The sequence below is a fragment of the Pseudorca crassidens genome, chromosome 11, assembly GCF_039906515.1.
Source record: "Pseudorca crassidens isolate mPseCra1 chromosome 11, mPseCra1.hap1, whole genome shotgun sequence".
Classification (NCBI taxonomy): Eukaryota; Metazoa; Chordata; class Mammalia; order Artiodactyla; family Delphinidae; genus Pseudorca; species Pseudorca crassidens.
The window spans coordinates 49089646-49116160 of record NC_090306.1 but is presented as its reverse complement, the minus strand read 5'-3'; the positions used below and the strand labels follow the sequence as shown (position 1 = coordinate 49116160).

At 52.5% G+C, this 26515-nt stretch overlaps 4 protein-coding genes across 5 annotated transcripts; 2 read left to right on the top strand and 2 right to left on the bottom strand.

The window, feature by feature from the left end:
• Positions 1-99: 99 nt before the first annotated feature.
• EEF1AKMT3 (EEF1A lysine methyltransferase 3) lies at positions 100-7806 on the bottom strand. Its single transcript, XM_067697183.1, has 4 exons — positions 7660-7806; positions 7195-7418; positions 6966-7077; positions 100-2192 (listed from the first exon to the last, which is right to left on the bottom strand). The coding sequence occupies exons 2-4, from the start codon at positions 7369-7371 to the stop codon at positions 1801-1803; spliced, it is 681 nt and encodes a 226-aa protein (XP_067553284.1). The 5' UTR covers positions 7372-7418; positions 7660-7806; the 3' UTR covers positions 100-1800.
• Positions 7807-7849: 43 nt separating this feature from the next.
• Positions 7850-11872, top strand: METTL1 (methyltransferase 1, tRNA methylguanosine). Its single transcript, XM_067697182.1, has 6 exons — positions 7850-8102; positions 9300-9463; positions 10399-10583; positions 10676-10789; positions 10946-11047; positions 11200-11872. Exons 1-6 carry the CDS (start codon positions 7987-7989, stop codon positions 11317-11319), a joined length of 801 nt encoding a protein of 266 aa, XP_067553283.1. The 5' UTR covers positions 7850-7986; the 3' UTR covers positions 11320-11872.
• A 449-nt stretch (positions 11873-12321) lies between these two features.
• CYP27B1 (cytochrome P450 family 27 subfamily B member 1) lies at positions 12322-17510 on the top strand. 2 transcript variants are annotated; one of them, XM_067697162.1, is made up of 9 exons: positions 12322-13069; positions 13686-13876; positions 14390-14592; positions 14674-14874; positions 14958-15130; positions 15338-15510; positions 15719-15797; positions 16077-16274; positions 16603-17510. In XM_067697162.1, exons 1-9 carry the CDS (start codon positions 12875-12877, stop codon positions 16714-16716), a joined length of 1527 nt encoding a protein of 508 aa, XP_067553263.1. In that variant the 5' UTR covers positions 12322-12874; the 3' UTR covers positions 16717-17510. The 2 variants fall into 2 exon arrangements, 1 of the variants encoding a protein (XP_067553263.1); XR_010932461.1 differs by lacking the exon at positions 15719-15797.
• A 3195-nt stretch (positions 17511-20705) lies between these two features.
• MARCHF9 (membrane associated ring-CH-type finger 9) lies at positions 20706-24358 on the bottom strand. Its single transcript, XM_067697157.1, has 4 exons — positions 23834-24358; positions 22623-22778; positions 21809-22001; positions 20706-21557 (listed from the first exon to the last, which is right to left on the bottom strand). Exons 1-4 carry the CDS (start codon positions 24188-24190, stop codon positions 21223-21225), a joined length of 1041 nt encoding a protein of 346 aa, XP_067553258.1. The 5' UTR covers positions 24191-24358; the 3' UTR covers positions 20706-21222.
• Between the last annotated feature and the right edge of the window lie 2157 nt (positions 24359-26515).

Sequence of the window (26515 nt, the reverse complement as noted above, 5' to 3'; positions counted from 1 at the left end):
GTATTGAGACTACATTTCACAAGGGAATTACCCCCCGCAGGTAAAATAACAGAAAGCATGAGACAGAAGTGTCACAAAATAACAATACAAGACACGTGGTAACACTTCATGTTTATTTCCAATGTACTTCATATTCATTATCCATTTATGACTCATGACAAACTTGTGAGGTAGTTGGGTGAGGTTCAGAAGTTTGGCCAAGGTCACACAGGGAGGAGGAGTAAATATTTGTTGAACGAACAAAAATATTTGATGAACACCAACTGTGTGCCAGGAACCATAGCCCTGCCCTCCAAGGTAATCTAATGGTGAGAAAATAGGGAGCAGACAAATGATCACACGAGACAAGGTAAGCCTCACAAGACGAACAGTTAGTTAAAGCGTCTCAAGGGAGAAAGAAATCACATTCAAACAGGAGGCTCAGGAAAAGCTTTCTTCAGGAGAGAAGCTAAGAATAATGAAGAGTTTGAGAGGTAGAAATAGCCCTTCCAGGCAGGGAATCATCAAAAAGAATGAAGGAAGAAGCCAGGGAATCTTGGTGTGGATTTAGGGAACAAAGAGTAGACCTTTTGTAATTTGGCCAGAGGTTGCCATACATGTAGGAGACCAGTAGGAAATGAAGTAGCAGGATAATTTGGGATCACACGGGACACACTGAGTACCAAGCAGAAGAGCTTATTCTTGCTTCTGTTGGGCAGCAGCAGAAGCTAATCAGAGCTGATTTTGGATGATCACCAGAGTTTACAAAATGGTTTGAAGGGGAGTGAATGGAGGCCAGGAGGCCCCAGGAGGTGATGTGTGGCCCAAGGAGTAAGTCAGAAGAGCCCCTATCAGAGGCCCCACAGTGGGAGGAGAAAAGAGGTGAAGGCAAAACACATTAGGAAGGAAGGACTGATAGGGACTGGAAACCTAAAGAAAAATCAAAGAGAACCTGGTACTTAGTGATCAGGGGTCCAACTCCAGAAAGAGTGAAGGAGCTATGGTCCAAAGGACAGCTCTGCTGCCTATCCCCAACTTCCGGGCTGGGAGGACTTAACCCAGTTAGAGCCATGGTTCCTCCAGACTATCTCTAGAAGCAAGAAGTGGGTGGTCGGAGTTTTCTTGCTTCCCAGCCCCCCAGTAAAAGCCCGAGTTCTCTGGATGCAGAAGAGATCTTTAATGCTTATTTATTTTCCTTTTTTTTTTTTTTTTTCTTTTGCTGTACGCGGGCCTCTCACTGCTGTGGCCTCTCCCGCTGCGGAGCACAGGCTCGGGACGCGCAGGCCCAGCGGCCATGGCTCACGAGCCCAGCCGCTCCGCGGCATGTGGGACCTTCCCGGACCGGGGGCACGAACCCGCGTCCCCTGCATCGGCAGGCGGACTCTCAACCATTGCGCCACCAGAGAAGCCCTATTTTCCTTTTTAAAAAATTCCAGTAGAATCTGGAAAAAAAAAATCCATTCTGTATAAAAAGACAACAGCAGGACTAGATGGGATCATGACTGTCTCTCTGCAGCCACTGTTCACACATCCCACTTACCTCCCCTTCCCGTAAAATCCTGGATACCCTCCCATCTTCCACTGCTGAGAACAGGAACTGGGAATTTCCTTTGCACTCTAGCCCGGTACAGCTAGGGCTCTAGTATTCCTAGCACATAGCACCTCCCTGCACCTGCCCAAGAGTATCTCAGGAAACAAAAAGGGAAGGAGGAAAGACAGAGGCAAGGGAAATCCATCGTTTTTGGTCCTTATGTTTACGGCTCTGGACATATGGCAGTTCCTTCATTAGAACAAGGCGTTCAGAGGAGCAGAAGGGTGACATCAAGCAGGTCTTGGTCCCCTGTGCCTGGCCCTATAGATGTTAACATTCTCATTCTCATCCCGCTTGGCCAGCTCCAGTTGGAAATGCTGGGGCAGGAGATGCTGAAAGAAGCTCTCTGTCCCGTGCTCCTCTCTCATCTTGGAAGCCAGATAGATGGTGCCATGGGGCCCGCACAGGTGTTGGAGGGTCCCCAGCAGCAGTGGGAAGGTGGGCTCCAGATACACGATATCAGCCCCCAGCACCAGGTCATAGTCTCCAGGGAAGACATGCTGGTCAATCCCCCAGGACAAGGCGCGGACCTGGGCCCGGCCTCCAGCCGGCACATTGGCCTGGACGTTGCCCTGGATCTGTTCTAGGACCAGGGGCAGGTCAGTGATGGTAACATCCCCCCCTGAGAGAGAGGAAGGAGAAGAAATGCAAGTCAGAGGAACCAACCAAGGGGTTTCGGCTCCTGCCCAGAAGGTGCAGGGACCTCAGGGCTTAGAGGATAATGTTTGGACAGCCCAAAGTCTACACTTTGAATTTTAGTTGCCCTAACCTCAACCTCAGCCATCTCATTACTCTACATTCTACAACATCAACATTCTCTCTAAGCTAATCTTCAACCTCTCTGCCCAACACACGACAATTAGATGTCAGCAGAAGCCTGGGCAGGACTAAGCTGGAGGTGGGCTGCACACCCACCCCTTACTGACACAAACCAGCCCTCATGGATCTGGAAAGCTTCCCAGAAGACATAACCTCAGCAAGCCTTAAAGGACAAGGAGGAGTTAGTCAAGTGGAGCTTCCCAAGCAGAGATCAGAGAGTACAAAGGCCTGGTTGGGAGAGAGCACACTGTATTCAAGGAAGGCTGGATCTCAGAGGATGTGGAAGGGAAGAGAAAAGTGTCAAAACAGGAGAGTACAGAGGAAAATGATTATGACATGCTAAGGAGATTCAGGCTTGATCCCGAGAGCAATAGGTTTTAAGGGCAGAAGCAGAGGGTGAAGATGATTAGATTAGGACTTCAGAAAGCTTCGTTCATGCAGTAAATATATTTATTGAACATCTACTAAGTTCTGGGGGTACAGGCATGAGTAAAACAAAACCTTGGCCTCCCTTGAGTTCTGTTATAGAGGTAGAGACAAACGAGGTAATGCAAAACTATTTAATCACGATCATGGTGATTATTACAGAAAGAGAAAATACTCAGAATTCATTCATTAATATTCATTATGTGCCTCTATGCCAGGTGCTGAGAATACAGCAGTGAACCAATCAGACAAAATCCCTCTGCTCCCGGGGCTTACAGTCTAGTGGCAAGAGACCTACAACAACAAACAAAATGAGACAAACAAAACACACTGTAAGTCAGATGGTAATAAATGCTACGCTGAAGCATTAAGCAGGGAAGGAGGATAAGAACTGCTTGAGGGACAGGGCAGGAATGTCATTTTAAATTGGGTAGTTAGGGAAAGCCTCATGGAGCAGATTATGTTTGAGTAAAGACCTGTAGGAAGTGATGGAGCAAACTCTGTGGGTCTCTCAGGTTAAGATGTACCAAATGAGGGACTAGCAAGTGTAAAGACCGTGAGGCAGGAGTGTGCCTGGCAAGTCTAAGGACCAGCAGGAAGGCCAGTAGCTGGAGCAGAGTAAGTGAGAGAAATAATAGTAGGGCCAGATTCTAGGCAGGGCAGCAATGTCTAGGAAATGGGTCAGATGCTGAATATATTTTGAAGGTACAGTCAAGAGGATTTGCTGACAGATTAGATACAAAACACTGGGAGCGGGAGGTTGAGGATGGCTCCAAGATATTTGGCCTGACCAACTAGAAGACTAAGTTGTCATTTATTTAGGTGAGGAAGGCTGCAGGAGGAACAGGTATGGACAGGAAAATCATGAGTGTATTTCTGGGCACATTAAGCTTGAGATGTACATCAGACAACCACAGGAATATATCGAGTAGGTAGCTGATTACACAAACAAATCTCGAGATACAAATGGGAGAGTCATAGAGTCATCAGCATGGAAAGGGCATTTAAAGCCACGAGGTGACGGAACTGCTTGGAAGTGAGTGTAGACAGAAAAGGGGAGGGGTCAGAGGACAGCTCCTGAACCCTGGCACGCTCAGACTTTCAGTTGTGAAGAAGAACAGGAACTAACAAAGGAGAATGGAACAAATGCCAGCGAGGTGGGTGCCCTGGAAGCCAAAGGAGGGAGAGACAAACACTGCCAAGTCCAGTAAGGTGGGCTCATAACTGACTCTTGTACTTAACAACATGGAGTCAGAAGTGAGGCTCACAGCCTTTCTGGAGCAACTGGAGTGGAGGGGGCAGGCTGGGCTGGGGAGGGGGGTAGAATCTAGAATGGAATTGAGGAAACAATAGGAAGAGAGGAATGACAATGAGCATTAACTCTTTTGAGTTTTGTCATAAAGCAGAGCAGAGAAATGGAGTGGGAACTGGAGGGATGTGTGGGATCAAGAGTTTTCTCTGATAGGAGACATTACAGCCTATTTAGGTGCATAATACACACAAACACACATATGGAATGATCCCGAGAGAAGGGAAAACGGATAATGCAGGAGAGGTGGTAGAGCAGGGTGTTTGCAGGAACAATGTCTTTAGGTAGATGAGAAGGTTTGGGGTCTCATGACACACACTTGACCTTAACTAGGAGCACAGCACGTCTGCCATGGTAACAGGAGAGAAGGCAGTGCAGACAGACACAGACACAGCTGGGGAAGAGATGCTGTGATAAGAACATGTGGATATCTGCTATGAGAAAACAGAAGCGATCAGAAGAGCTAGGAAACAAAGTCATCAGCTGAGGAGACATTTGGAAGTTTGAAGGGCAAAAAGGTAAGAAACGATGTTTAGGAGAGCAGAATAATAAGTGGGTGAGGGCAGGGTAAGAGGCTAGCTGGGCAGCGCTTAAGGACGCATCTGAGGATAGTGACAACAAATTTAAAATGAAACCAGGGACTTCCCTGGCGGTCCAGTGGTTAGGACTCTGTGCTTCCACTGCAGGGGTCACGGGTTGGGGAACGAAGATCTTGCATGCTGCGAGGAGCAGCCAAAATAAATAAATAAAATAAAACCAGTCAACACAGTTGTATATTATACTAGGAGGGCCTGCGGGTGGGAGTGTCCAGGAGGCTTTCCCTTGGTAGTGATGTTTGAGCTGAGCGCTGAAGAAGGCATATGCATTAACCAGGTGGTACAAGGGTTCCAGACATAGAGTGCAGCCAGTGTGAAGGCTCCAAGGAAGGGGACATCGAGATAGGCTTGAGGAACTGATAGGAGGGCACTAGGTAGCACAAGGAGTACAAGAGGGAGAGGGAGAGGCAGAGAAAGAGGCTAGAGGGAGACGCAGGGCCTTGGAGGCCATGCCAAAGGGGTTAGTTCTATCCTGAAAGCAGCAAGAAGCCATTGAAAGATGGGCAAGAGATGCCGAAAGATCACTCTGCCAGTCGGGTGGAATGGGCAGAGGTCTAGGTGTGGGCAAGGGGTAGAAGCAGGAAGACCATTTTGACTAATTGTAGCCTTCTAGGCAAGTGATGGTGACAAGGACTGGGGAGCCATCAGTGTGGATGGAAAAACAGGAGATTCAAGAGATTATTAGGAGATAAATCCGTCGGACTTGGATAATGGAGTTGGGGGTGAGAAAAAGGGACGTGTCAATTGTGGGTCTAGATGTCCCACTGGGTGGATGGTAATTTGATTCACTGAGATGGGGAAGGCTGAGGGAGAAACAGGTTTGGTGGCAGAAGAGCACAAGATCTAGTTTGGGCAAGCCAAACTTCCCCATAGGGAAGCTCGAAGACACTTGTGAAAATCCAGGGAAAAGATGGCAGTGGCCTGAGCTAGAGATGGAGGGAAGAGGAATAGAGAACTCGGGAAGTATTAAGTTCATATGACCCAAAGGACTCACTGATTGCCAGGATGAGAGTGGAGAGGGCAACAGATGAGAATGACACCCAGATTTCCGACTTGGCAGCAGAATAGGGAGCAAAAGAAGGAGAAGCCAGTCTGGGAGCAAGTGAAAGATGTTTCCATCCATATTACACCCATTTTTCTCCCATTTTAGCATATCTGCCCACTTCTCATCCACCCATTCCTTCATGGAAAGCTGCTGTTGACACTCCCTCGGTTCTTTCTGATCCTGCTATGTTCATATTCCTCATCTGACAGAGCTTCTCCCTGATGGGTTCCCAGAGAGTCAAGGGAGACACGGCCAGAGCATGTCCACTGGCTCTGCACATACCTCGCCATAGTTCTCATCCAGTAACATCTTTCCCCATCTTCACCACTAGACCATAAACTCCTTGGGGAGAGGAAATCTATCTTACTCATTGTTGTATCCCAATACCTAGCATGATTCTTGGCACACAGGGGACTCCAAATACATGTTGGCTGGATGAATAGAAGAAAGAATGCCTGCCTCTGGGAAGACTTCCCTGAATGTGTTTCGTGTTATGTCCCTATGAACAAGGACATGTTAATTTGCATTCCTAGGGAGATGACATCATAAGTGTTTTTAAAGGAACGTTTTCGGTGTGAAGTTTTGCCTGCCCGTTAGATTATAAACTAAGGAATCGTTTCCTTTGTAGTTTTTGGTTGACAAAAATGGAGCAAAATTTTCCTTACCTTTTCCTTTCCCAAGTCTGCAGTGCCTAATTCCTACCCCACTTCCCACAAAACACACCCTAACCCTCAGAAACTCATAAGCTTGTTCCTCCCAAGCAATGAAATCCTAAAGAATCAAAAATATATTCACAATGAAGTCATAAAGTACTCATGAGGTTTAATACCTGCAAATTGCTCCCCCTACAGGATATACCCATATATGCATTTTGACAGAAGACCATATATAAAGCAAAGGAGATTTTTCCTTGTAAATATCCATGAAATCACAAAGAGCAAAAAGCTAGGAAAAACTCCTTCTACTAAGGCCTGCCCGATTTTTATTCCTTGCCCCCAAATTAACCACCTTGGGTGCTCTGACAGCCAATCTGCGCTGTCTGGCACACAGGAGCAAGTAGGGGCACACACACGAAAAACGTTTAAAAAAAGGGACTAGGCTGGTTCCAAACCATTCCCCTCTCCCAAGAATACAGGAAGTGACAACTTCTCCACATCCCCCTCCTCCCCCCCACCCCCTCCCACCGCAAAGCTCACGCACCCTGCAGCGCTGCCAAGATACCCACGATGCCCGTCCCAGCGCCCAGTTCGATCACTTTCTTGCCTCGGAAATCCACATTCTGACTCTCGAAATAGTTGCACAGGCTTAGAGCCTATGGGAGAAAAGAGAGAAAAGATAAGACTGCAGCGGGGATTGGCTCCATATGGGAAAGCGAGAGTCCGGGGTCTGACCTTACGCGGACCCTAGCCCAGGGCCGCTCACTCCTCACCGCGTCCCACACGTGCGCTGCCACCCCGAGGCGGGACCCGAAGTTCTCCGTGATGCTCAGCACGTGACCACAGAAATAGAACCGGCTTTTCTTCGAGTAGGAGTCGGCGAAGAGTCTGACCTCCCGTGGGAACACGGATTCGGGCTCTGATTCAGGATCTGGGCGGGGATCCGCCATCTGGCCGCGAGAGTGCCGGGTCGCCGGCCAGCGCTCGGATCCCGGATCTGAAGCGGCGTGGGGGTTGAGGACCGCGGGCCGTCTCGGCTGCCCAGTGGCACCGAGCCCCGCCTCCCCGAGTTTGCCCTCCTTCCTCCAGTTTGACTTCCTGGAGATGGAATGAGGAGTTGCCTCCCTAGCTCCGGTCCCCAGCGCACACACGATGGGACTCACGCCGCACCACGGGGGTCAGACCCGGTCGACTGCTCGGAGAGCGGGAGAAGGGGAGAGGAGGGAGGATTAACTCACCGTAGGAAGCGGGGTCCCTGGACTCCTCTCACCTGCGGGGTGCACGGGGGCCTGCAACCGGGGTGGTAACCCAGACCAAACAGAAGCAGGCTAAGGAAAGAGGCTGGGTGGGGTCTGGCCTTGCCAGCCCAGTTAAAGACCAGCGGCCCGGAGGCGCCCTCCCGCGCGGCCCCCCTGCGTTCCTCCCTGCCCAGCCCATTAGAATTCACTCCTGGAGCTTTAAGGGGTGGGCTCTGCTCACTACGTGCCTTCGTGCGTCATCCTCGTGCGCCCTGAGCCTCGGTCGTGGTCCACGTGGGTTCGGTGGATAAACCCGGGCTGGGGATCATGGCGGGAACAGAGACTGGGGACGCCGCAGCAGGAGCCGAGGCCCCTCAGCCTCAGAAGCGCTACTATCGGCAGCGGGCTCACTCCAACCCCATGGCGGACCATACGTTGCGCTAGTGAGTGAGCAGGGCAGGGGCGAGCGGGGGAGGGAGAGTAGGGCAGAATTCTCAGAGTAGCCGGGAAAAGCGATTGTGCTGCGACGGTTGGAGGGTTTAGGGTAGGCTCGGGAGGATCAGCTGGGTGACGTCAGTTTGCGGAGGGTGGGTCTGGGAGATTGGGCAGAGGGCGGAGTTGGCGGGTTGGGAGGGGGCGTGGCGTTCTGGCCGAAGGCTGGGTAGGGTTGCAAGTCTGGGAAGAGAAAGAAATTGTTACCGAGACTAGAGTAATGGAGGCCGAATGTCGTTTCCATCTTTCAGTTTCATCTGTGGGATTTAAAAAAAGACAAACTTGGGGGGAGGGATTAATTGGGAGATTAGGATTGACATATGCACTACTATATATATGAAGTAGGTAACTAATAAGAGCCTACTGTATAGCACAGGGAACTCTACTCGATACTCTGTAATGACCTATATGGGGAAAGAATCTAAAAAAGAGTGGATATATGTATATGTATAACTGATTCACTTTGCTGTACAGCAGAAACTTACACAACATTGTAAATCAACTATACTCCAATAAAAATTAATTTTAAAAGAAGACAGGGCTTCCCTGGTGGCGCAGTGGTTGAGAGTCCGCCTGCCGATGCAGGGGACACGGGTTCGTGCCCCGGTCCCGGAAGATCCCACATGCCGCGGAGCGGCTGGGCCCGTGAGCCATGGCCGCTGAGCCTGCGCGTCCGGAGCCTGTGCTCCGCAATGGGAGAGGCCACAACAGTGAGAGGCCCGCGTACCGCAAAAAAAAAAAAAAAGAAGACAAACTTATACACAATCTGCCCACACCTTACTCCATCCTCTTCCCGCAGAGAACTTCAACAAAGCAAAGTCCCTATGCCTTAGGAAGCCAGTCTCTGGGACAAGGGGAACTTGAGCCCCAGAAAGGAGAGCCGCGCAGCCAGAGTCACATCAACCCTGGAAATGGAGACAGGCAGATCAGCAATAATGGGCCACTTGATAGGCCTATGATTCACACTGGGAGGTTAAGGGTGGTTTCCATTGTGCTTCCTAGAGGCCAAAGGGCGCGCTCTGACAGAATTTTTGAGAAACCCTTCTCTCATCCATCTCCCACCCTCACCCATCCACCCACACACACAGTACTGCTTCTGCAATGGTATGACCAACCTTCTCATGTTTCTCACGTCTTCTCTCCAATAGCCCTGTGAAGCCAGAGGACATGGATTGGTCTGAGCTATACCCAGAGTTCTTTGCTCCACTGACTCAAAATCAGAGCCACGATGACCCAAAAGATAAGAAAGAAAAGAGAGCTGAAGCCCAAGTGGAGTTTGCAGACATAGGCTGTGGCTATGGCGGCCTGTTAGGTAACACTCTGGCCCTTTCTCTGGAGCAAGGAGAGGCAACGCCTAGGTTCTGCCAACTCAGCAGGTTTGGGGCGGGGGCATAGTTGGCCTTTCCCCTTCGGACCAGACATTGGTGCTGTGACATCAGTGTGGAGAACCTCCACTTTCCCTCCACTCTGGGTCTGTGGCCTTTGCCCTGGAGAAGGGAGGGGGCTGCCTCAAAGCCTCTTAGAAATTGGGTTGTCTTGTCTGGCCCTGCCCCTGGCCCCAGTCCCTACGTGAGCCATTTCACCTGCCAGGTGCCGGGTCAGTGAGCTGGTCAGCACAAGCGTCAGAGATTAGTCGCTGTGGCCAGTGATCCTGAACTGTCTTTCTCAGGGATTCCACCACCACCCCTCCCCCTCCCCCCTTCCTCACCAGAACTCATTCCTTCTCCATGCTCATATTTTCTAATTTCTCTTGTGTTGTCTGTATTGTCCCAGCCATACATGCTGGACCGACTTCTCTGTTTTTAGATCTTCCATAGAAATAACAGCATGACAGAGAGGAAGCTCATGGTACTTGGTGGCGGAAAACCATGGTTCAAGTTCTGATTCTACCTCTTCTTAGCTCTGTGACTTTGGGTGTTTCTGACCCTCAGTTTTCTCATCTTTGCAATTTACCACAGAATGTAATGAGGATTAAATGAGACATGTGTGAAAACACTGTGAAGACTTTAAAGCACATGCAAAGATACATGTATTCCCAGGCCCTCCCACTTCCAGTCCTGGTGACTTTTTTTGGGTCTCCCCCAGCCCACTCCTACAGCACAGAGCCATCCATACAGGTAGCTCTCTTGCCACACTTGTCATTATTGATTTTGGTAATTGCAGATTGAGGCTTCCTTTCCTGTGTTGACTCCTTTGAATATCCTGCAAGTATGAGGTTGATGATTCCATTCCTATTTCTGTGACCAGTGGAACTGTCACCGCTGTTCCCAGACACGCTGATTCTGGGTCTGGAGATCCGGGTGAAAGTCTCAGATTATGTGCAAGACCGGATTCGGGCCCTACGAGCGGCTCCTGGAGGTGGTTTCCAGAACATCGCCTGTCTCCGTAGCAATGCCATGAAACACCTTCCTAACTTCTTCCGCAAGGGCCAGGTGGGGAGGGGCACCCATGGGTTAGTCTGGTAAGCAGGTGGGGCATGGAGGCCAGGCTCTCACAATCCTGTTGTTGCACGTCTGTCTCACAGCTGACAAAGATGTTCTTCCTCTTCCCTGACCCACATTTCAAGCGGACAAAGCACAAGTGGCGAATCATCAGTCCCACGCTGCTGGCAGAATACGCCTACGTGCTGAGAGTTGGGGTGAGTCGAGAGTGGGAGGGAGGATGGGGTCAGGGACCTAATAAGGGACCTTCCACTAAGAATTCAGTGGGGGTGCATTTAGGACTCACCACCACCCCCGTGATCCTGCTGCTCAGTTGCATGCAGCCCCCCATCTAGGGTGACTTTGCCGTGCAGGGGCTGGTATACACCATAACTGATGTGCTGGAGCTACATGACTGGATGTGCACCCATTTTGAAGGGCACCCCCTGTTTGAGCGCGTGCCTCTGGAGGAGCTGGTAAGTAGGGGGCCTAAGGGAAATTGCAAAGATTTCTGGAAAGGTCCTTTCCAGAGTGGTTCTGTATGCTTTGAATCTAGCTTAATGCCAGGAGGATGGGATGGGTGTCTGGGGACCAGGGCAAGGACTTATTGAACCCTTCCTTCTCCCAGAGTGAAGATCCCATTGTGGGACATCTGGGCACCTCGACCGAGGAGGGGAAGAAAGTTCTACGCAATGGAGGAAAGAATTTCCCAGCTATCTTCCGAAGAATACAGGATCCCACCTTCTAGGCAGTGACCCCCAATCCTACCCTTCCTGATCACTGACTTTGCCTTTGCTGACTTTGCCTTAGTTGGACCCCATCTTCCAGGGACTGGAAAGAAGACTGGGCCCTTGGACCTTCCGAGCTGAGCCTCCTAGGGCTGAGCGGCAACAGTCTCTCAAAGAAGTTGAGGAGCTGCCCAGGGCAGAACCCTGGAGTTCATGACCACCCCTGACTCCTCTCACCTTCTCACCCTTCCAGTGGCAGCAGAGAGCAAAAGCAGCTGACTGGGAAGGTCACAAGACCTTGGACCAGAAGGGATCTTTGGAAGGGAGTGGAATCTTGCTCTCCCTTAGCAGTCCCTTCTCCTGGGATTTCTCCTTCTCAGCTGGAGTGAAGAACGCAGTTCTCCACTGTCCATCTAAACTGCCTTCTAAGCTCAAATCACCTGCCCACTCGTGTTTACTTTGCAGTTCAGGGGGTAACGTGTATGTGTGCACACCCCATGCTGCTGTTTCTCAGGAAAGGCTAGAGTGTGTATCACTCCTGTCCTCTCCCTGCCTAAGACTTGACCTGGGGAATCTGTGTTCCGTTTATTGTTACTGTCTCTGGAGATCCTGGGAGGGTGTGGTGGTGGAGCCCCTCTCCTTCTTCATGTTGACCTTTGCTTTGATCCCAGAACTTCAGAGCTGTCTTGCTGACACAGAGCCTGCCAGGGCCGGGGGCGCGGGAGTGAGGAGCAGAGGTGAACTGGGGAGGATTCTGAGGCTAAAAGTGGAAAGGGGCTGCTGACTAGAAAGCCCCACAAAGGGGACTGAGTCAGCTGGCGATTCAGAGCACTCGCTTAGCCCTTGCTCTGTCCAGGAGCCCAGATAAATCTCTCAACTTTTCTCATTTGCAAAAAGTTCCTTCATTTGTGCTCCTCAAGCACCAAATTACCAAGACTGGAGGGACAGGGCTTGTTGACAGAAGAGACCCAGCCCCCTTCCCAAGGAATAAAGATGAAGGCTCCTGGAACCATCTTAACCCGTTAACCCACCTGCTATCTGCCCAGTGTCAGGTACGGGGGAGGGGGAGATGTAATGCAGGAGAATTGTGCTCACATACCAAAAAGGTGCATCCCGATGAGCCTGGAATCTGAGGACAGCTACAGCTGTGCCTCTCCCCTGCTTCCCTTCCCGGAGGAGCTGGAGGATGGGGAATTCCTGAGGATGGGCCCCAGTGGGCCTGAGGAAGTGATGGGAATACCAGGGACCCAGCCTGTATCTTGGTCACCTAAGCCTCACCAAATAGCCTTTCCGAGGAAGAGATCTTTAGGCTGCTGGACTAGGGCACCAGCCCGGGAGGAGAAGCCTCCCCTCCCAAGATGGTCATTGCAACATGAGGTCCACGGGAGCCTCTGTGGCAGCTCCGGCCCCGCCTACGGTTCCTGGGTGCTCATCCCCAGCACAGACCACTCAGGAGAGGGGATTGGCTGAGGAGCTTGAAGAGGGGGCGTCGCCACTGTCGCGCCGAAGAGTTAAATAGGGGCTGGGGCAAGGCGCTCCGGAGAAGCACTCTTTCCTGGGTTCCCCAGCCAGACCATGACCCAGACCCTCAAGCTCGCTTCCAGAGTGTTCCATCGCGTCCGCTGCCCTCCTGAGCTGGGCGCCTCACTGGGCTCCAGAGGCTCGGACTCAGCGCCCCGGGGCTTGGCGGACATCCCAGGCCCCTCCACGCCGGGCTTCCTTGCTGAACTTTTCTGCAAGGGGGGACTGTCACGGCTACACGAGCTTCAGGTAGAGGGCACCGTTCTCGGGACTGCAAGCTGGGGAGGTTGGCTTTAACAACACCCTAGTGCAGAACGTAGGAGGGAGGGCCAGTGAGAACAGATGCCCATGAATTATGGAAAAGACAAGTTGGGACTGGGGTCGGTGGTTCCCCAGGGGCGGAGTCTGTCCCAACACCCAGCAGAGGAGTGCGTTCAGAGAGCGCCTTCTCGCTGTGCAGAATTCTGGAGACTCGGTAGATCCAGGACAAGTGCGCGGGAGGCACGTTTGGCTTAAAGTTAGTGCGTTCCTGTACATTCAGTGGAGGCTCGTCCTGAGATGGACAGCCCACGTGAGGAACCTTTAGGGGTTTCTCCGCCCAGGTGACCAAAGAGAGATCCAGAATGTCAGCTTTGCACCAAGTCCCTCCTCCCCGCCAGCCCCCCGTTTTGCCAAACACACTCAAACTTCCTAGGGATGGGAAGTGAGGGAAAGAGGAGGAGGGGTTTGCAGCATCAGAGCCTTACACTGCTTGAGAGCAGAAGCTCCCCTTTTCTAACCCCAAACGACGCCCTTGGCGTTGGCACGAGCCGAGGTGGCAGTTGCCGGCCCGGGTCTCCAGTGTCCGCTGCTCCTGTACTCCTAGGTGCAGGGCGCCGCGCGCTTTGGGCCGGTGTGGTTGGCCAGCTTCGGGACGGTGCGCACTGTGTACGTGGCGACCCCTACACTCGTCGAGCAGCTGCTACGACAGGAGGGACCCCGGCCCGAACGCTGCAGCTTCTCACCCTGGGCGGAGCACCGTCGCCGCCGCCAGCGGGCTTGCGGACTGCTCACCGCGTGAGTCCTCTGGCCCCAAAGCCCCGACGCCCAGCTGCGTTGCTCTTTTGTGGCCGGTCTGGAGGCAGTCTGGGGATGTGGAGGGAGGTCGGTCGTTTCCCCCAACCTTCTGGCAAATCGACGTTTCCACCCCAGTCTGTTTCGCCCAAGCTCAGGTAGAGCCCGGCTCTCGCCTCGCTTTCCGCTCTTTTTCTTTTGAAGCCAGAATCCTGGGAACTCACGGAAGGGGCTGAGGCACCAGGATCTAGATGTAAAGTAAGATTCTGTGACTCAGCTTACCCAGGAACCCAGGCCCCTCCGGGGCAGGAAATGAGTAACGAGGAGGGGGGGAGGAGAGTGGATGGAAAGCGGGTGCAGGCAGGGGCAGGTTTCTGTACCCCCAAGGGAACAGACGCAGCCCCCCTCCTGGCCACCCCAGCCCAACACGCTCCTTCTCAAGCGCAGCCAGCCCCGTCGGGCCGCCTCTACACACCACCGTCTGCCCTGATGCGCCCCTTCTCCGCACCCCCGCAGGGAAGGCGAAGAATGGCAGAGGCTCCGCAGCCTCCTGGCCCCGCTCCTCCTCCGGCCTCAGGCGGCCGCCCGCTATGCCGGGACCCTGCACGACGTGGTCGGTGACCTTGTGAGGCGACTGCGGCGCCAGCGGGGACTGGGCGCTGGGCCGCCCGCCCTGGTTCGAGACGTGGCAGGAGAGTTTTACAAGTTTGGACTAGAAGGTGAGTCCCTAGACAGGGGCAAGTGTAGGAAGCACCTGGTCCGGGTCTCCCGGTGCCCTGACAGCGCCCCCTCCCGGCCAGGCATCGCTGCGGTGCTGCTGGGTTCCCGCCTCGGCTGCCTGGAGGCCGAAGTGCCGCCAGACACAGAGACCTTCATCCGCGCGGTGAGATCGGTGTTTGTGTCCACACTGTTGACCATGGCGATGCCCGGTTGGCTGCACCGCCTCGTGCCCGGACCCTGGGACCGCCTCTGCCGAGACTGGGACCAGATGTTTGCATTTGGTAAAGCACAGAAATGAAGTAGGAGTGGGGGAGCATAGAGCTGTTCAGCGGTAGTGAGGCGTCCCTGTCCCCTGTGCCCGCAGCCCAGCAGCACGTGGAGCGGCGAGAGGCCGAAGTAGCCATGAGGAGCCAGGGAAAGTCTGAGGGGGACACGGGATTTGGGGCGCACCTGACCTACTTCCTGTTCCGGGAAGAGTTGCCTGCCCCGTCCATCCTAGGGAATGTGACGGAGCTGCTGCTAGCTGGAGTGGACACGGTGAGGTCCTCCCTCCATGTTGGGAGTCCCACTTCCGCAGCTTAACCTCCTCAATCTCAGGGGCCATTTTCCTGCTGCAGGGGATCCATTATGGTCCTCCAGGCCAGCCTGGCTTAGCACCTCCTGGGTTCCAGACTGCCTCAGATTCTGCCCCCTATGCTGGGTCCCCACTCTCAACCCCTCTGACGCTCTCACCTGTCCCCTCAGGTGTCCAACACGCTCTCCTGGGCTCTGTATGAACTTTCTCGGCACCCCGAAGTCCAGACGGCACTCCGTTCTGAGATCACAGCTGCCTTGGGCCCCGGCTCCAGTGCCCACCCCTCAGCCACTGCTCTGTCGCAAATGCCCCTGCTGAAGGCTGTGATCAAGGAAGTGCTAAGGTGAGGGGGCAGAAGAGGAGAGCTAGAGAAGATGCTGGGGAAGGGCTGGGGAAGCAGCTAGCAGATGGGAGCAGGGAGAGAGATCAGAGGAAAATGGTACTTTACGCCTGGCCAAGAATGGGTTTGGAAGTTGGGGGGGTGGGCATGAGAGGGAGGCTACAGCCCCCAGCTTCATCTTGTTGTCTCCCTTTTGTGCCCTGCAATCCAGACTGTACCCTGTGGTACCTGGAAATTCCCGTGTCCCAGACAAAGACATTTGTGTGGGTGAATATATTATCCCCAAAAATGTGAGTAGAGCCTATGGGCCCCTTTTGCTAAGCCATCCCTCACTACCTTGGGACTGTTCCTGTTCTCAAATACTCCCAATAAGCCCTTCAAACCCTCTCCTTGGCCTCAATGCCTCTCTAGGATATAATGGGGCAGTAGAGAAAAGTAGCCCCAGAAAACTTCCACATCACAACCAACCAGAGCCTGCCTTTGTCCCAGTCCAGAGATTCTGTTCTCTAATTCCCTCCTGGCGTTGTTCCTGAGCCCAAATTGACAAGTTTGTGTTCCTCCCTCACCAGACGCTGGTCACTCTGTGTCACTATGCCACTTCAAGGGATCCCGCCCAGTTCCCAGAGCCAAATTCTTTTCGTCCAGCTCGCTGGCTAGGGGATGGTCCAGCCTCCCACCCATTTGCCTCTCTCCCCTTTGGCTTTGGCAAGCGCAGCTGCATGGGGAGACGCCTGGCAGAGCTTGAGCTGCAAATGGCTTTGGCCCAGGTGAGTGATCTAGATCTTCTACCTTCCCCAGACTGGAGCTCTAAAGCCATGAGCTCTTCTCCTGATAGGCATAGGAAAATATATAAGACTTGGGAGACCTAATCCTCTGAAATATGTCAATCCCATCATAGGCCTGGAGGGTGAGTGAGGGTATTTGGACTATCTTTTTCCCTACCACAATCTCTTACTGTCATTAACTAAGACATCCCCTACCCGCCACAGGTGCCATTCCAACACTGACCATCCTAACACTAATAATGCCCGTTACCAGTCAAGCCCACCATTGTAGACCCCTCCCATAGTGATAGCCTTCCTCCTCCCTTTCCAGATCTTGATCCACTTTGAGGTGCAGCCTGAGCCAGGTGCTGCCCCCGTCAGACCCATGACCCGGACTGTCCTGGTACCTGAGAGAAGCATCAACCTACAGTTTGTGGACAGATAGTCCCGTGGAAGCACACTGTCATCATCACCGTTTCTCTCATCATAGGCGTTTATCAGGCACAAGACCAAGATATGTGTATTCCCCTGTGGCCTATCTGACCAAACTGGTTAAAAGACCATAGCAAAGTGCTTGAAGCAGCCCTGATCGAGGTGTGAAATATGCACTTGGCCTGACCCAGCAAGCCCTGAGAAAACCATGGTCCATTTGCCTGCTTAGCCCTTCTGGTCAAATCATATGCATCCTTCAAGGGCCAGCTCTGATTTTAACTAATAATGCTGGGTGGCCTGAGGAAGAATTCGACCACTGGCCTTTTGGGGCTTCACAGTATTCACTCTTGCTGCTGGCTAAGCACTTATCATGGCATGAGCTAAGTAATTGTGCATCTGGTCTGCACCTGGTTGATCCTCTCTCCTTGCATGTGAGCTCTTTGAGAGGAAGGATGAGGTCTTATTCTGTCTTTATACACCCTGCCAGGGCCTATCCCTGACTGGTTGACACCATATCGATTCTCAGATTGTATTTGGGCAATGTGGCAGAAGGGATAAGCAGCTTACCAGGCTCTGTCTACCCTGCTCCTTTCTCATCTTGCCCCTAGGAAGGTGAGTCTATCCTCACCTGGTGTATGATTTTTAAAAAACTCTCCTTGGCTCTCTGGTCACTATTAGGTTTGGCTTGTCCCACCACTTAGGTCACAGGCAGAGATACCTTTGGACCTGTCCCTGCCCAAGCCTTCCTTTTATATATTGAAGTTTTTAAATATTCAGTTTTTAAATTAAAAAAAAAATTGAATGTTCCATCCTTGACTTTTGACTGACTTATTTTCCACTCTCATTTCCTAGAAGACCTGGAGGCCAGACCATCATACAAATCCTCCACTTTGGTTTCTTAGGTCCTGGGAGTGACCCCATAACAGTGGGAGGTCTAGACACCTGGGAGAATGGTTTGCATCACAAACCCAGACACATTTCTTTTCTTTTCTTAATTAATGAAGATACTTTTAATAATTACGGCCATCACAGGTTGAGGCAGTGATTTAAATTACAGAACTGTGGTCTAGGTAATTTAGCAATTTTAATTTTTTATTATCTTAACTTAAAGACTAACCACAGAACTTACTATTCACTTGTCATTCTACATTTAATTATCTCCAAAATATAGAGAAGATCATTGAGGACAAGATTTATAAAAATTTGGGGGACTATCACAGGTACATGAAGAGGACTAATTATTAAATTATTCTTTATGTTTGGTCAGTTTTGCCAGACACATTTCTATCTGTAGTGGGAACAGCCAAGTCTGGCTCCCTGTAAGAGATGAAGGGGATGGTGGTGAAAAGTAGCTTCGAGGGTTAGGCTGTTAAAAGGGTGGATAGGGACTTGCTGAGACGGCCAGAGACGGCTGACTCTTTGGTAGAAGAGTGCTTTTGGAACCTGGAGTGCCAGGACCAAAGGACACCCTAGCATGGACACTCTGTCCTCTCTGGAGAAGTTGCTCCAAGGCAATTTCCTTCAGAGAAAGACAGGGATACAGAGAAGTGAAGTCAGACAGACAGGATGAAAGCCAAGTGTGGAGGTGGCCAGGAGCCCTAGGGCACCGAGGCAGGAGAAGAGGGGTGGGCAGCAGGAGCCTCTGTTTCCCTGAGTCAGCATTATCTGGCCCCCCAGAGGCTGGGCTCCGTTCTCCCCTTGTGATGTATATAGATTAACTCATCTTCCATCCAAATACATCTCTCAGCACATTCCCTGCAGCTCCTTCTGTAGCCTAGCTTACCCTCCCCGTGTCAGGACTTGTTCCCCTTCCTCCTGCTCCCCTCCACTCCAATTAGCAGATGGAGACAGAGATTTCACTTCACACTTCCCCCTCCTCTCACCACCTCAGCCCCTGCCCTAGACATGGCTCCCTGACTGCAGAAACTCCGTCAGCCACTGGCCTTCTGGGAGGTATCTATTTATGTAAGACCTACAGAGGGGCAGGGTATACCCAAGGCCCTGTGCAGAGACCAAGGTTTGTGTGCTCTTATTGCCCCTCCTCTCAGCTCCTTCTCTACTGGGTTCTCAGTCTCCACTCACGTTCCCTACCACTAAGCTCAACTTGAACCTAAGTGACCCGATATTTAGCAGTTTTGAGCTTGGAGGGGAAGTAACGCCCAGCTTCCTCTCAGACTCTTTCCCCTGGAATCAGTGGGGAAGATTTTGCACACCCACACTCCTCATGGGAAAATAGGATGGCTCACTTGAGGAGGGCAGCAGTTCTTATGACCCCTCTCCTGGACAAGAATCTCTTAAAGGTGGAAAAAGGAAAGGAGAGAGGACCCTACAGATCGCTGTTCCCAACTTCCATACCGAGACCTCCAATGGTCCTGAAGGGGAGGGGAACATACCTTCTCACTGGGCCTCGTTTTAGGACGCAGGGTGGAAACAGAGGCGGTGTGTTTGTGTGTAAGCGTGCCTATGCTCTTGGGCATGTCTGAGCCTCCATGTGCGGCCATTGTAGGGGACAGCCCAGGCTTGGCACAAGCCTCAACTGTGTCATAGCTACCTAAGCCCTGTCTTCCAGGATAAGAACTAAGAGTCACTTGGATTTACTGTCTCCCTTTTGGTCTCCACCAGCTATTCTGTGAAAGGCAAATCAGTGAAGTTTGGCCCTTCTGTCTCCCCAGGTGGGGAATGTGGAAGGTTCTCTCTCTGGGAAACGATTTCCCACTGGAAAAATGGGAGGCTCAGCCTCAGTCCTCTCTCCACTTTGATCCCCTCCAAGGCTGGAGGTGATGCACTTCAACACTTCCAGGTAACTCAAACCCAAGTACAGCTTTGGTTCCTATATTCCCAGGCGAGTCTGGGTGCCAGCACCGTGGACAGCGACCAAGACCCGTTTTGGAGAGGGATGGAGAAGACCATTTCCTGGGCAAGGATATGTGACCTTTAATAGAGAAGCACTGTCCCCAAAACATCTCCAGGGAGAAGGCAGAGCAGAATCTTCCCTGAAAGAAGGACCAATAATAGGAAAGGTCTCTGGATCTGACTTAAGCAATGTTATGAAGTAATTATTTTAATTGCTGAGGGATAGTTCACATAAAAGACATCATTCATATAATACACAGCCCCAAGGCCTCGAGAGAAAGGGACCAGGCTTTAGGCTGACAATTAACCAGTCCTTCCCAAACCTTTTCTCTATAAACAACAGCCCTCTATGCTGCTGCCTCCAAGCACATCTTCCAGTTAATATCACTAGCTGGGGCACAGGAGGATCAGACCTGTGACCCTGAATTGCCACAGCAGTAGCTTAAACTGGGGTTGGAGACTCATAACTCTAGGAAATTCTGTCTGTCTTACTCCAAACGAGCCCAAATTCACTGCATACCACTTCTCTGGGTGAGCACATTACCTGGTAGGGATTACTAGAACCCACAAGATCCCCAGAACTAGAAGGATTGCTCCAGCCTTTCCCATTCCCCAGTGTTTAGGGAGGCTGGAGGAGCTCTCATTCTTGCAAATAACCACGATCCTTCACATGTGCAGTGTCTATTTCCCCTCATATTTTCCATATCTATTATAACATTTAACACGAATTTCCAAGGCTCTGTGCAACTGCAGATGAAAAACATTTTGGAATTTGTTACCCAGCTATTATTTGAAATAAATGGACCATCAACTAGTCTAGAGATCTTTTTATGCCATCACTGATTTTCTTTGCAATGGCATTCAACCTATCCCTCATTTATCCTCAGTCCAACCCTATGAGGTAGACAGGAAAACCACGGTGGAGAGATTTTTTTCTAAATCACACAACACGCAGGTGTCAGGTCCACCCCTTAGATACTTCTGAGCACTGCCACCTAGCAGCCAATGTGAATTATTCACCACCAAGTGGGAGTTACACCTCCAACTCAGAATCCACTGCTGCATTTGGGATTTGCAGCCTCTGCAGAGAAAACTGCCCACACCTCCCAACCCTCCAGAAAAGCCCCAGATGAGAAAGGAGTCTCCACGTGCATATAAATGATTCTTTATGCCCTCCCCCCATGCAATGGGGGGTGGAGCGGGGGAAGTACCCCCACCCTCATGCAGGGAATGGGAGGTCAATGTATACTAGTCTTATTGCCAGCTGCCCTGTGGCCATGGGGTGGGGATTGGGGGGGGTCTACAGCCCCTTTCTTCTCGCATTGGACCCCCTTCACCAAGTCACCATAGTGGAGCTGGGGGGCTGGAGGCCCTAGGAGCTGAGGTAAGGACGGTTCTCTAGGGAAGAAAAGATGCTCTCCCCACCTGCCCACTGGCTGCTGCAAGATGAGTGTGGGGAGCTGTCAGTGGGGGCTGGAATGTCATCCAGGCACCTCTACCCAGTGGGCAGTAGAGGCCAATGTCTCCAGCTTGAGGCTGCCCACAGAGATCCTCAGTGGTGGGGCAGTGTGCCCCAAACACCTTGTCCAGGTGGTACCTCCAGCAGCCATGACAGCTTATCTCTGGCTGATGCATTGTTTCAAGATCCCCACTCCTGGAGTTTAGTTCAGACTGTGGTGACCCTCATGACAACCTCGCGGCCGGAATGGGAACTGGAACGGGGATCTGGTGGCCGCAGCTGTCCAAGTAGGTGCAGGATTGTGTAACCACAGCGCTGAGGCAAGAGCGTCCGCATGCGCTGGGCGGCCAGGGGGCGGCTGGGGGCCCCAGTGGGGGGGCCCGTCCGTGAGGTCCTGGGGCCCGGCTTCCCTGCCGTCCCTCCCCCTGCATCTCCTCCTATGTCCTTGGTCTTGTCGTAATTCAGGACCTTCCACTGCTGGTTTACTGCCTGCCAGCGCTTGAAGATACGGTAGACAGAGGAGCCTTCATGGACGATGAGGCCTGAGCAAGAGGATAAGAAATCCAGGGTCAACTGCTGCCCAGACCTAGGCCAGAGGTACTTAAGCAAGCATTTCTCCAGGGGGAGGAGACAGAATTTGCAAAGGGCCTGGAGAAGCAGAGAAGGGAGATAGCCCTAAAGGCCCCCAATGGTAGAAAATGTGGCCATGAAACTGAGGGAATGGGCAGGGAAAATTAAGTGTGTGAGTTGGAGAAAGATGCTGAGCAGGTGAGAGAGAGAGAGGTATCCTCACCTATGCAGACGACATCCATGAAGCCGTACATGCCGTAGCAGATCTGAAAAAGCAGATCTTGCCGTTGCCACTTGGCTGAAGGGCTGAGTGAGGACCAGATGAGCCAGGAGATGCTGGCGACAAGGAAGAGTGAGCCCAGAACTATGGCTGCAATCTGGACCTTCTCAATGACCGTCAGGGAGATGGCCTGCCACTGTGTGGGAGAAAAGGCTCCAAAAAGTCACAGAAAGAGACAGAGGGCCAGATTAGGGTGGCCCTGAATAGAAGGATACACCAGGAGCCTTCCAGAAACCCTTCAGGCAGGATTAACAATCTGCTTCTCTGTGCCTTGATCACATCTAGAATGTGGCATCTCTCACATTGAGACCATTTTCTGTCTTATTTTAGAAAGGCATGATCAGGCAGGTGCTCTGAAGCCAGACCATCTAGGTTTGAATTCCAAATCCTTACTCCATTACTTACTGGCTGAGTAACATAACTATTAGGATTATTATGAAGATTAAAAGAGTTAATACACACCAAGAACTTGACCCATAGAAAACTCTACATGTTTGCTACCAGCAGTAGCAGCAGCACTACCATCTTTTCTTCTTTTGTTATCCCAGGGCCTGGAACACAGGTGGCGCCCAATAAATGTCTTTGTGAGTAAATGAAGGAAGGGAGGATTTACAGACAGATACTAAATTATGGCAATGGTAGGGAGGGTGACTTTGAAATCAAGAGTAAATGGATAAATAGGCTTCCTGGAGGGTCCTTGATTCTAATTGCTGAAAGGCCCTTGCCCCAGTCTCAGAGTTCTCCCCTTGCACCTCACCTGCAAGGGATTCTTGGTGCTGATCGCCAGGACCTGGTACTTGAAGTAGCAGAGCTCACAGCTCCAGGAGCCCCGCTCGCTGATCCAGCGGATGAGGCAGGGCTGGTGCGTGCAGCGCACGGAGCCGTCGCAGCGGCAGGGGCTCAGGAGCTCCCCCTGGAGGAAGAGTGAGGAGGGTTCCTGTCAGCTATCGCCACCCGACCCCAGTCCTCTCCACTACAGGAGAGGAAAACCTCCTCTCCAGGTCAGTCTCCCACCTTAAAAAAAAAAAAAAAAAAAAAATCAGGCTTTTCACCCAAAACAAGGCAAGAAGCTAAGGCTGCACCCTAAAAGAAAAAAATTAGAGCTCAAGGTAAACTTCCCTGGCCCAATAGAAGAGACATGGAAAGGGACTAGGGGGGTGGGGGAGGGTTGGCCGGTGAATACTGGGTCTTCCCTGTTTCCAGAGTTTGAGAAGGGTGCTCTTTAAAGGTTCCCAAATGGAAGGCTACCACTTAGGATCTGGAGAGACAGGAGGGCAGGGTCAGAGCTTCTGAGCCATGCCTTCCTAACCCACTCCTCATCACTGTAAAGTATTTCACAGATGTGGTGCAGACTGGGATAGGTTACAGTCCTCAGTTTCCACGTATCAAAAAGGGGGAAATCCTAAGGGTGTGAGTGGAGGGTGTTCCCCTTTAATCAAAGAGTAATTTCTCACGACATAGAGACCCCCCCCCATACTATCCCGGGACAACTTTGTCCATAACATTTAAACAGAGGATATTCTTCGGAATGAGAAGGAAAGTTGTGGAATGGGAAATGAAGAAAAGTGCCCCACGTAGAGAACTATCGAGGAAGGCAAGGGCACCGGCTGGACCCCTCCCTTCAAGAAGCATTATTCTCTCTGCCCACCTCTCAGAGGATAGGCCCTCTCAGCCTACAGAGACCCTGGGGTGAGAGAAGTGGGCGAGAAAGGGTGTCTCGGTTAAGGGGAGAGATTTTGAACCCTCCCAGGAGAAAGCCCCACCCCTTCCTGGGGACCCCTGATCCCCCTCCACGCCAAATCTGCGCTCCCGGAGTCTCCAGCCAAGCCCCCCAACCTCACTCCATTTCCACCCCGGGCGCTGGGTCCCGCCCAGCTTCCTCAGGCCCCGCCCCCTGTTCCCGGTCTCCCCGGGCGCCCCAGGTGCGCGCCCCACCCCTCCCTGCGCCGCCGGATGCCCGGGCCTTACCTGCTCCGGGCCCTGGAAGCAAATTCGGCACTGGGGGGTTCGGAGCCCGCTGTCCAGGCTGCTGCTGAGCGACAGGGCGTCCAGCGCGCCCGGGGGCGGCGGCGGCGGCGCGGGCGGCGGCGGGGGTCCGGCCCGCGGCTCCTTGTCGCCGGCCAGGCCCCGGACCCTCGGCTGGGACCCGTAGTACTCCTCTTCGTCTCCGTCGCCGTCCCGGGTCGAGCAGCCGGCGAAGGGCGCCCAGCCGCAGCCGCCTCCCCCGCCCCCCCGGGGCTGCGGCTCGGCCCGGGGCCGCCCCCCGCCCGTCAGCACCAGCAGCTTCAGCTCGTTCAGGAACATGCGGAGCCGAGACTTGAGCATCGTCCGGGCGCCGGGGGGCGGGGGGCGGCGTGCAAGGGGGACTCTCGGGCGGCTGGGGGAAGGGAGAGGACAAGGCCGGGAAGGGGGCGCGCGCTGGAGAGCCGAGCCCGGCCGGGGTCTTCGGGGCCTGCGAGAGCCGTTCACTGCTGCCACAGCCGGGGTTGCGGGGCTTGCGGGGCCGAGAGGGCTGGCGGCCCGGGGGCGGGGGGGCGGGCAGCCATGGCCGGGGCAGTGGGCGGGGAGGGGGGCTCAGGGTGTCGCGCCCCGCGGGTCCGGGTCCGGGGCGGGCCGGGCTCCCGGGGTTACGCGCCCCGGTCCTCCTGCGGCGGGGCCGCCCCCCATCGCCGTCCTCCTGGCCCCAGTCCCGCTCCGGCTCGCGGCTCCGGCTCGGCCCGTGCGCTCGGCGGTGGCAAATGGCGGCTCCTTCCGGCGGCGGCGGCGGCGGCGGAGACCCCCCCGGAGCGGCGGGCGGGCGGGGCGGGAGCCGGGGAGCCGGTGAGGGATGGAGGGAGGGGCGGGGCGGGGAAGGGGAGAGGAGGAGAAGTGGCCGCGGCTGCGCATCCCCGCCCTGCCCGGCACGAGCAGGTGTCCCCAGAGGCGGGGGCGAGTGTGCGAGCCCGGGGGAGGGTGGAGGGAGAGGAGTGGCCAAGGAAAGGGGTGTGTGCTCGGGTAGAATAGGTGTGTGAATGGGTGTGTGTGTGTTGGGGGGGGTGAACGGGTGAGGATGGAAGGTGAGTGGTCAAAGACGCAGGTGCACCAGGGAGGGAGAGGCTTGTGCAAAATGGGAGTGTGCAAAGAAAGCAAGCTATGCAACTGTCAGAGGTGAGTGAGCAAGAGATGGACTCAAGCAATAAACACTTTTACACAAAAGACTGAAAAGTGTGCACGGTGTGTGACTATGGAAAAGAGATGAGTGTGTAAGAGATCGAATTGGATTGTAAGAGAAACAGAAGTGTGTAATTGTAATGTGTGAGGGAGGTGAGTGAGCAAGGGAGACTGGAGTGCTAAAGGGATGAGTGTCTTTCCTGGTATTCTCCTGATCCACCACCACTGCAACTGAAGTGAACAATACGTAACACACACACATGCTTAGCTCTTTGCTTTTATGGGGGTCTTGACCCTGAGAACCAGTTGTACCCCCTCATCACATTATTTCTGCCTTACACTTACATTCTCCCTCTCCTCTCCTTTTCAGTGCTTAGAGAAAAGGAATTCCAGGGGAGCTCACTGTATCAAACACAATGGAAAAAACTAATTACTGAAAGAGTAATTAACAGGAGAAGGGAGGGTATGTAATCAGGGACAGACTGTCAAACTAAAGATCCTCAATAGAAAGTGATTAAGGAGAGTAATGCTCTTATGAAGCATTCAAATATTTTGGATGGTGGATGAATGAATCAGAAAAAGGGGCTGGAACCCAAGTCAACATAGAGGATGACTTCTATTTTAAAAACAGTGAGTGGAGGGTGAGGCTAAAGTGGACCCTGCTGGTGTAGGATGGAAGTTTGACACACTCAGAGACACTTAGCCTTCCAGAAGGTTTACAAACCAACCAATCCTAGCAAAATAGCCAATGAAACATACTCCTCACAAGCCCCTTAGCCAGTTAGGACCTTGAGATTTTTCTTACTAGTGTCCTAGTTGCCTTTGCCAGCAAGGGCCCAGAACTACAACCAGCAGAATGCAAAGAGGGGGAATCTATACTGACATGTCTTCCATTTTGCCCTGGAGCATGGTTTATATTAATCTCAAGCCTGAACTCTTACATCCTCAGGCAGATGGTTAAGGAGAATAGAAGTTAGGGCACAAGGAGAGCAAATAGAGTAATAGAATGGTTTCAGATTTTAGACAGTTTATCATACATGAGACACTGATTCCTTCCTTCCCTTATTCCCATTCACCCAAAGGGTTGGGAGATAAAGAAGTTGGAGCCGGTAAGACAAGGGAAGTCAGAGAAACTTGCCTGTTGTCTACCTAGATGTCTGTGAACAGAGGCTATTTGGGAAAAGTCTGTTCTGAGGAGGGGCAAGGGCTAAGAAAGCTTGCGATAGGGGAAAAAAGGGAAACACAATGACCCCATATAAGGAGTCACAAGGTTTTGCAGAAGGGCACAGTCATTTTCATGCAGCGTGGTGGTAACTTCCTTGCACATGCTCACTCCTATATCTATCCATCTATATGTGCTGTATATAGTATCATACACATATATATACACATACACACATATGTCATAGCATCTTACTGCAGAAAAGAACCTTAAAGGTCAAGTATTCCTGTTTCCAGCTCATCAATAACTTCTCTGCCAGAAGGTATCTGGTCTCTGCC

What these genes read in the sequence shown, in the direction of transcription:
- METTL1 (XM_067697182.1), top strand. Translation starts at nt 7,987, where the DNA reads ATGGCGGGAACAGAGACTGGGGACGCCGCAGCAGGAGCCGAGGCCCCT. An exon ending in ACTTCTTCCGCAAGGGCCAG is followed by an intron (nt 10,584 to 10,675) that starts GTGGGGAGGGGC and finishes TCTGTCTCACAG; the next exon opens with CTGACAAAGATGTTCTTCCT. An exon ending in GCGTGCCTCTGGAGGAGCTG is followed by an intron (nt 11,048 to 11,199) that starts GTAAGTAGGGGG and finishes TCCTTCTCCCAG; the next exon opens with AGTGAAGATCCCATTGTGGG.
- MARCHF9 (XM_067697157.1), bottom strand. Translation starts at nt 24,190, where the DNA reads ATGCTCAAGTCTCGGCTCCGCATGTTCCTGAACGAGCTGAAGCTGCTG. An exon ending in GCTTCCAGGGCCCGGAGCAG is followed by an intron (nt 22,779 to 23,833) that starts GTAAGGCCCGGG and finishes CTCTTCCTCCAG; the next exon opens with GGGGAGCTCCTGAGCCCCTG. An exon ending in GCACCAAGAATCCCTTGCAG is followed by an intron (nt 22,002 to 22,622) that starts GTGAGGTGCAAG and finishes TCTCCCACACAG; the next exon opens with TGGCAGGCCATCTCCCTGAC.
- CYP27B1 (XM_067697162.1), top strand. Translation starts at nt 12,875, where the DNA reads ATGACCCAGACCCTCAAGCTCGCTTCCAGAGTGTTCCATCGCGTCCGC. An exon ending in GCTTGCGGACTGCTCACCGC is followed by an intron (nt 13,877 to 14,389) that starts GTGAGTCCTCTG and finishes GCACCCCCGCAG; the next exon opens with GGAAGGCGAAGAATGGCAGA. An exon ending in GGACCAGATGTTTGCATTTG is followed by an intron (nt 14,875 to 14,957) that starts GTAAAGCACAGA and finishes CTGTGCCCGCAG; the next exon opens with CCCAGCAGCACGTGGAGCGG.
- EEF1AKMT3 (XM_067697183.1), bottom strand. Translation starts at nt 7,371, where the DNA reads ATGGCGGATCCCCGCCCAGATCCTGAATCAGAGCCCGAATCCGTGTTC. An exon ending in CAGCGCACGTGTGGGACGCG is followed by an intron (nt 7,078 to 7,194) that starts GTGAGGAGTGAG and finishes TTTCTCCCATAG; the next exon opens with GCTCTAAGCCTGTGCAACTA. An exon ending in TATCTTGGCAGCGCTGCAGG is followed by an intron (nt 2,193 to 6,965) that starts GTGCGTGAGCTT and finishes CCTCTCTCTCAG; the next exon opens with GGGGGGATGTTACCATCACT.